At 42.2% G+C, this 8,819-nt stretch overlaps 1 protein-coding gene across 1 annotated transcript; it reads right to left on the bottom strand.

Annotated features, from left to right (window-relative positions):
• Positions 1 to 5,672: 5,672 nt before the first annotated feature.
• Positions 5,673 to 8,322, bottom strand: LOC147605681 (ACT domain-containing protein ACR4-like). Its single transcript, XM_086793042.1, has 7 exons — positions 8,108 to 8,322; positions 7,933 to 7,978; positions 7,741 to 7,855; positions 7,592 to 7,659; positions 6,673 to 7,269; positions 6,465 to 6,569; positions 5,673 to 6,373 (listed from the first exon to the last, which is right to left on the bottom strand). The coding sequence occupies exons 1-7, from the start codon at positions 8,197 to 8,199 to the stop codon at positions 6,023 to 6,025; spliced, it is 1,374 nt and encodes a 457-aa protein (XP_086649168.1). The 5' UTR covers positions 8,200 to 8,322; the 3' UTR covers positions 5,673 to 6,022.
• Positions 8,323 to 8,819: the final 497 nt, after the last annotated feature.

The raw sequence follows: 8,819 nt of genomic DNA, 5'->3' as shown, positions 1-8,819 counted from the left end.
ATTCTTGTTTTTTGAAATTTTAAAATTTTACATTCTTTTTCAAGTTGGCCATTAGAAGTGTCTATTTGGTTGGGTATGTGGTGCCTTGATTAAGGCCACCAATGAGATGGGTTCTTAGCAGGACTTTGACCCAAACTCTAGTCCAACTCGCATGGGATCGCGACGAGTGTTTATCGTTCACTATGAATGAATAATGAGAAGATAGAGACTTACAATATCACAATTAAAGATTTTGATTGACCAACACATATTGTTGTTTGATTGACTGGGGTTAGTCTTTCCCGTAGCGACAAGATATACTAGTCCGATTTTATTTCATTGAATTGCTTCAGGTTTTATGAGAGAGGAAAGCAGTTAGTTTCATTTCTTGAAGATCCTCTTTTTTGTTCTTTCTAAGGTTTGGATAATCTTAGAATAAGGTCCATAAAGATCAACTGATTCTAAGATTCATAGTAATCTTAGAGTGAGGTCCTTAGTGATCCTTGAGTTTGAAGTTTACCGAACGTGGAGAAACCTGGGTGTTGATAACTTGAACTATGGTTCAACATGACTTTTAGAAAGTATGCATCTACTTAACTTACTTATGGAGCATGTCATTGCTCCTTTTGTTTGAAATGAGAGTATCCCTAATAGGTCTTGTTCTAAAGCTAGCTTGTTTGGATATTCTTTAATATCTTAAGAGCTTAGCTTGATACCAGTTTGGGTAGTGGCCCATTGAGATCTTATAAGATTACTTTGACAAATACTCTAGATTGAGATCTTATAAGATTACTTTGACAATACTCTAGATTGAGTATTGGAGGTTGTGGAGCTTGTTATAGCTCCTTAAAATTATAGCCATGTTGAACTTTGGAATAAATTGTGCATGGTTCATCTAGTGCAAACACTCATGGGTGTGCAGTCATCCATATGCTTGAGATTTTGTTTCTCAAGGAGAGGAAAAGAGTCTTCTTGTGTGTCACGGTGAGGTTCATGCTCATTTGATGGTATGGGACATTAAATGTTCATGAAGGTCATGGTGATCTTGGTGGTATTATGGGACACCAAGGCATATACGCATAGGTTGATCCTTTGATTTCTTGTACGCTTGTTCCATAGTGATAAAGTGTTTGGACAAGATTGATTTTGAGAATCACTTATAGCCTTTTGTTGGGAAGAAATCTAATGACAGAGTTCGGAGAAGCTCTGTGTAGCATAGCCATGATTAAATACTAGTGCTGGGCGGTTTCTAGTTTGTGTGAGTGCTATAGAACCATTGGTGAGTAGGGACACTAGTATTTTTGGATGGTTTCAATATGTGGGGGACTCCACAACATTCAAGGAGTGTAATCTTGCCTATATCCAACACTGGTGTTCATTTTTTAGCACATGTTTGGCTACTACTATACAAATTATGGAAGTATGGAATGAGTTTCATGAATTAAAAAAGTAAATTCTTAGTTTGCTTGGGCTATTTAATGTTGCAAAGTTCATGTCCTTGTAGAACCTACCAATTCAAGGCACTAGGAAATGAGTGGATCATTACCAGTACGTGATAGGGTTACTACCTGGTCAAAGAGAGAAAAACTTCACTCCATATGAACATGGTTATTTATTGTCATTAGATCCAACATAGTTTTATAAACCATGATTGCTTTTGTTAGAAAGAATTCTAAGCCAGAGAACTTATCGACGTATTCTAACATGTCTGGAAAGTTTAGGATTGAACATGGTGGTTTAGAAGTAAACTTAAGGTTTGAAGCTAAACGAGAGATTAGAGACAAACCACACTAAATTTGGCATTAATCCGGAGTGATTACACAAATCTTGATCTTGATGTTAGTACAGAATGCCTAGAAGTTATCTTGATCATTTTTTATGCTTTAGCATGGTATTGTTGTATACATGTGCACTTTCCAGCAATCATTGCCTTCCTTTTTAGAAAGGTGTGCTAATCCAAAGTGACGAGTTGATGTTTCTACGAGAAGAAGAGTGAGTGCTAATCCGGAGTGATCAAATGAATATCTTGGGTTATGGAGCACTCAGGGGTGGACCCTTCATGCCCGCTGAACCTTGTGTCAAATGGGGGTGATAAATTTATCAAAAGAAAGTGATAGATTCATTAAACCGATATAGGTGTTGACTTCCAATAAGGTCAGATTTTATGGAATGTCACAAACCTGAGGTGCTTGTTATTCTAGATAAAGCCCTAACCTTGTCAATTTGGTGCTAAACCAAATTGGTAAGAGTGTTCAATGTGTAGTTGAGTATGCGTGAAATTGTTTTCATGCTATGCTTAGGCATGGTAGATGGCCATGAGGTGGCACCACAAAGTTTTGAGCAACTTCTTTAAGGACTTTGTTGTTTATATCCACACTAAAATTTGAAGTCTAAGGCTACTATGAGGGCCTAGTAGGACTCATGGTTAGATGCTAACCATAGAGTTTAGAGATTGACATAGTTGTTGAGTAAATGTCTTTGAATCAAAACAATTGGGTGCTAGAATGCCCCATACTTTGTGTCATAGTGCCAAAGGTTTCGAGTCAATCTAGATGAGCACTTTGCAGTAAGTGGCTCAAGTGTCTTGTTAAAGATGGCTCTGTGGATATTCCAACTCGAGAAGGGTGTATCCACGAGTACGGAGTTTCTTGTAAAGAGTACGGAGTTACTTAGCTAAATTGAGAAAGAATTTGGTATTTAAGATAGAAGAGATAAGTGGCGAAGTCCAACTTTACCCAAAACTCATAAGAGGTAAGGTGTGTTAGAGGCATACCTAATCCACATATCGTAGTATATGTATATACAAACTGGGTAAGCGATAAAGAGTTTCTCATTTTTTGGATTATAGTAAATCATTTCCCATAATTGAAATTTACGATATTGTTTCACATAGTAGAGGTGTCCAGTGAGACCACACTTGTAGAGGTGTGTCTGGATGGTACTATTAGCTTTTGGATGTGACCATAGAGAGCCCATAAACATGTTTGTAGCAACATGGTTGGCCGTAGAGACATAGATATGTTTTTCCAAGCAACCAAATTTACGATATTATTTCACATAGTAGAGGTGTCCAATGAGACCACACTTGTAGAGGTGTCCAATGAGACCACACTTGTAGAGGTGTGTCTAGATGGTACTATTAGCTTTTGGATGTGACCATAGATAGCTCATAAACATGTTTGTAGTGACATGGTTGGCCATAGAGACCAAATTTACGATATTATTTCACATAGTAGAGGTGTCCAATGAGACCACACTTGTAGAGGTGTGTCTAGATGGTACTATTAGCTTTTGGATGTGACCATAGATAGCTCATAAACATGTTTGTAGTGACATGGTTGGCCATAGAGACATAGATATGCTTTGCCAAGCAACCAAAATGATTGCAGGAGTAGACATGTGGATAGGCATGTATCTACTCGTGGGCTAGGAGTGGTACTCTTATTGGTTCATGTTACTCTTGATTTTCTAGTAGTGCATAGACACTATACATCACATAGACGCTCTCAATGTGGAAATCTTCTTTGTTGCAAGATGTGTAAACTATTCTTGGAAGAACGCAGGAACTTTTGGAGAGAGAAAAGTGTAGCTTTTCTTAAACTATGTGTAAGGTCAATTGAACTTTACCTCATTATAGAACGATTTGCTAGAACGATTTGCTAAAGTTCAATTGACCTTACACATAGTTTAAGAAACACTACGCTTTTCTTAAATTATGTGTAAGGTCAATTGAACTTTACCAAATTATAGAACGATTTGCTACAGTTCAATTGACCTTACACATAGTTTAAGAAACACTACACTTTCCTCTCTCCAAAAGTTCTTGCATTCTTCCAAGAACAGTTTACACATCTTGCAAAATGAAGACGATTTCCACATAGATAGTGTCTATGTGATGTATAGTGTCTATGCACTACTAGAAAATCAAGAGTAACATGAACCAATAAGGGTACCACTCCCAGCCCACGAGTAGATACATGCCTATCCACATGTCTACTCCTGCAACCATGGCATGAGGCTGTTGTGAGGAAGCCGAGTGGCGCTTGGCCTCACCACTACTCTTGTGTATGGTCTATACAACCCATTATCATCTAATGCCAGTGAGTAGCTCGGGGAAAGATGCACCATACTTGTGCTCTTGCATCACCACACCTGCACCTCCAGGCACACACACTGCATTGTTGCTACTTCTACAGGTATGGAAGGTTGCATGTGAGAAAGGTGTGTTGATCCACAAACCCCCAATGCAAAAAAACCATGAAGAAGAAGAGAAGCATTTTCAACCCTTCAAAATAAAAATAAAAAAAAATCTTCTCTCTTTAGGGGCCGTTTCACAAGCAATAAAGCAAGAAGGAGCATCCGATCTGGAATCAGGCTCTGACACCAATGTTACGTCATTAGTTGGTTTTTGATTGCTTTTATGTCTCCCTAGCTTTCATAGAAGCAAGTTGAAGCCTCTTTCCTTCTTTGGCTTCAACTAGAAGTAATTGTAGTGCCTTTTTGGCACTATCCCACCCCACTATTTAACTATTGAAGAAAGACAATTGTGTTGGATTTTGTGTCTCTCTAACCATTGAAGCCATTGAAGTAGTTAGGAAAGAGGCTCCCTTGTGACTTCAACTTCCAACAATTATAGTGCCTCTTGTGTTGGATTTTAGTCTCTCTCTAACCATTGAAGCAACTAGGAAAGAGGCTTTCTTTGTGGCTTTAACTTCAAGAAATTGTATTGCCTCTTTAGCACCCTTAACTCTACACATGTGCTTCATTTATTAGACATCCATCATTCAACGCCACCGCTCATGTATATGGACTATCAATATTGTAAATGGTTGATTTTGTAATATCATTTTAAAACATTGTCTAACAATAAGCATTTGAAAATGGTAAAAAACGCTCACATTTTTCCAAAGAAGCTCAATTACTTGAGATCAAAATGGCATTGGACTTATTAAAATAATCTATTTTTGTACATCTATTATCTCAACAAATATCTCAAAAACTTTGAAGGTTTTCTTAAGTTTGATACTTTTTATGTACGTGCTTTTTTTCTAGCTTCACTTGAATCTTCTTTTGGCCCTTGAGGAATCTTGCATTATGAGAAATTTTTTGATCAATTTTCTCAACCTCACCTCTCTTATTCCATGTGTAAGGATAAAAATAGCACCAAAGTCCTATAAAAGCAAGGGATCGGAGCATAACTTAGGTGATTAGGTAGCTTTACGTGGGTCCGAATCAAGACTATCCCTTGGGGTGGGTATTGCACTCCCAAGCTTTGTAGAGAGAGAGAGAGAGAGAGAGAGAGGTGGATTCATGTACATGCTTGAGCAAAAGGTGCGAACACCGTCATGCTCCTCCAATCCTTGTAAAGGAGAAGAAGTTGCTCTTGAAAATCTACAATCAAGGAGGCTATAGCACGTAACAACTTGTGCAAACTATGCTTACCCCAAATTTAGTGTTTCAAGACACTTTGCTTAGAGGTGGGAGGCAACATATCGTGAAGTCCCTATTTTACCTAGGTGAAAAAACAAGACCAAGAATGAAGGGAGCATCAAGAGAGCATATAGCTCGTGAGTCGTAACTAGCAATAACAGCTTGAAAATAGTTTAGCGGATGCACGGCTAATGTTCTTACAAGTTGAACTCCACGATAACTTGATGCATGGCTAATGTTCTTACAAGTTGAACTCCATGACAACTTGCTAAATGCAGTATGATTAGACTAATTTATTGACAAGAATTTTCCAAACAAAAAAAAACATCAAAGAGATATCAAAGGCATTAACCCAATAGGGACAAGCCTTAAGGTAATCAGGTCGTGAGAAATGAAAGTCACAACTTAGTAAAAAGAATCTGTACAAGGCTAAGAATTTGGGGGCTGTTCCCAAGCAGGCCTCTCGTGGCTGGCCCCAGGCCAACGCTGCCCGAATCAAGGCCACACACCAACTCAACCGGCCACCCAATTTGAGGCACTGGGCAGCAGTGGTGTTCGTGGGAACAGACCCTTGAACGTTAATAGTATGGGTGTGTGGGGCCTCATCGAAAAGTTACGAACAAGACTTGATGATGCCCAGGCTGTAGAGGACCTGGCTCGACCGGCCGAACAAGTTGGCCAATGAAAATCTGGAGTTGCCGGAAGCGGACTTGCAGAGACGGGGAATATTCGGTGGCGGCGTCACGCGCAGCACCGTCTGCCCAATCTCTCGCCGGACCGCCTCCACCGCCTTGGCATCTACCGGATAGCCGCCCGCGTCAGTCACATAGAACACGTTAGTAGCCGTCTTGCCCTTAGTGGACACGTCTGCCCTGGTGACCGACAGTCCGTGCTCTCGGAAGATCCGAGTCACGTCCGACAGCAGCCCAACCCGATCGCTCGTGCAAAGCTCAAGTCGCAATCCCTGATTTAACATGTACAAGAGAGAGAGAATCAGGACGAGATTCGAGGAATCTGGAGAGATTCCGGACACCGCCTCGCCCACTGTAACGTACCTGCGAGACGCGCCGCTCGATGGCGGCTTTCAAGCATTGGATTACTCGCCGTCTCTCTGCGTCGGAGTTCAGGGTGTATCCGTCGGTGTGTCGGATGTAATACTCCTGCTTAAAAAGTGGTTACGCTTAATTAGCTGGATTCAACGGCCGTTAGCCACGTTCCAAAAACATTGCGAATCCCGTTAAACAGGACGGAACGTTCACTAACCTGGAAGGCCCTGTCTCCGTCGGAGTCGATCGTGGCATGGAACACAACATAGTCCATGTCCGTCAGAGTACAGACCGTGTCAAACAATAGCTTCGCACGGTTCCGGCACTCCACATTGACGACGGAGTACCCCCTCTCCGTGCAGTTGTCCACGGTGATCTTGGTGGCCTCCGCCAGATCGCAGGCGGAGACGCGCTGCTCACCGACCCGATCGAAGTCACGATCTGCGAACATCATCTGGTGCAAGCGGCGCTCCGTGTGAGTGACGCTGGTGCCGAAGTCTGTTCTGGCGGCGCGGGAGTCGGAATCTCCTGTTAGGACGCGGCTGAGGGACTCTTTAATACGGCACAGTCTCTCATTGTCCTGGACAGGTCCGCCAGACAGCAGGTCCGTCACGCAGATGAGGCAAGCCACACGCAAGTTGTGCGTCCAAAGCTCGGCGGCCACCACGTTGCAGCTCATGTTGGAGAGCAACGCAAAGATTTCAGACATGAGACCGGGCCGGTCTGTGCCAGTGAGTTCAATAGAGGTGCTCTCTGAGGCCGACCGGACACCAACACTTCTAGGAAGCTGCTCATTTACTCCATCCAAGATACTCTGCCATCACAACCAGGCAGTTCCCCATCAAAATGCAACTCCGACTAACACAGCATTGGGTGCTTAATTGTGACCATAAACAGCCCATTAATAAACAACTCCGTCTAACACAGCATTGGGTGCTTAATTGTGACCATAAACAGCCCATTAAGATGCTTTGCAACCCATCAAAATGCAACTCCGTCTAACATAGCATTGGGTGCTTAATTATGACCTAAAACAGCCCAATAATAAAGATGCTTTGCAACCCACACCATTAAGTGCTTAATGACGTTCATTAAAAACATCATTAAGGTGCATTGCAAGTCCGCAAGCAACATACCTTCTGGATGAGGCTCAACGTCTCATCGCTGGCTATTTTTTCACCTGCAGCGTCCGTCACATGGAAGACTGCAACCACCATATTCCCATTTCAGCACCCTCATAATCAGAGAACATGAACCTCAAAAGGGCGTCCCTCTTTGCACTCACCGTCCATGAACCATCCCCCGTCTGACGAAATGTAAGCTTTGTGTATGCTTAGCTCCAGATCTGTTAGAATTTGCACAACTTCGAGAAGTAACCCATGCTTGTTGGCGCTGTCCACCTGCACAAGGATGTAAATGCATTGGAAACACACCCTTGATGTGATGTGGCTAGAAGGGCTAAACCAATACTACTCACCTTCAACACGGTTGCAGTCTCGCAAGAGCTGTTGTCGACAACCACTCTGCAAAGCAAAGCACAAAAGTTAGAACCACTGAGCAATGGGCGTTTAGAGCACACACTGGACACGTCGCTAATCCAGCTAAACTTTCACTGAGTTCAAGTGGCTGAGAAGCTCAAGAGGCTTGCTAACCTGGGGGGGTTCATCCTCCGAACCAGTTTCTGGTAAACATCATTGTGTTCGAGGCGGCGTGGTAAGCTAGCCATAGTCGGACACAACACCATGGGAGCAAGTTTAGCGAGAAAGTGTGAGAAATAGAAGACGAGGGGGGGAGTAAGATTCAAGTATATAACAAGCAAGAGGGGCTAGCGAGTGGTCTGCAGAGAGTGATGCGATGTGAAACTTTTGTATGTAAAGCAGGGGGGGGCGGAAGCCTGAGAACCTGGGATTCGATGTGATGTGGTGATGCGTGTGTGCGCGCGCGCGCGCGTGTATGTGTACAGTGAAAGATTGCTAGGCTGTGTTCTATCAAATCGTGTGAGCGCTATGGCGTTAATGCACAAAGCCTTTTATATATATATTTCCTACCTCGCCGGGACCCTATATTTATTTTCTTAAACTACAGAATTTCTAGTCGCATCATTTTTAACCAAAGTAACGCTTCTACTTTCATCGTAGATGTCATCAGCTATGGCTTTTATGGTTTTCCCATACGTGATAGGCAATCTCTTTGAAATATAGAAGATGGAAAATTTTCTCTACTCTGGTATTTTACCAGAATTATGGAGAACAAGAAAATACTGAATATTTTTTTTCTCAAAATGTTTTTGGAATAAATCAATTTTAATTGCTTCGCCTCCGCCGGCGATAGATATACCCAGGGTCCCACTTGTGGGTGTGCATG

This window comes from Cibotium barometz, chromosome 59, assembly GCF_041138505.1.
Source record: "Cibotium barometz isolate CiBa-2024 chromosome 59, ASM4113850v1, whole genome shotgun sequence".
Classification (NCBI taxonomy): domain Eukaryota; kingdom Viridiplantae; phylum Streptophyta; class Polypodiopsida; order Cyatheales; family Cibotiaceae; genus Cibotium; species Cibotium barometz.
Note: the sequence above shows the minus strand (reverse complement) of the source record. Positions and strands in the feature narration are given on the sequence as shown.

What these genes read in the sequence shown, in the direction of transcription:
- LOC147605681 (XM_086793042.1), bottom strand. Translation starts at nt 8,199, where the DNA reads ATGGTGTTGTGTCCGACTATGGCTAGCTTACCACGCCGCCTCGAACAC. An exon ending in AGACTGCAACCGTGTTGAAG is followed by an intron (nt 7,856 to 7,932) that starts GTGAGTAGTATT and finishes ATCCTTGTGCAG; the next exon opens with GTGGACAGCGCCAACAAGCA. An exon ending in ACGGAGACAGGGCCTTCCAG is followed by an intron (nt 6,570 to 6,672) that starts GTTAGTGAACGT and finishes CTTTTTAAGCAG; the next exon opens with GAGTATTACATCCGACACAC.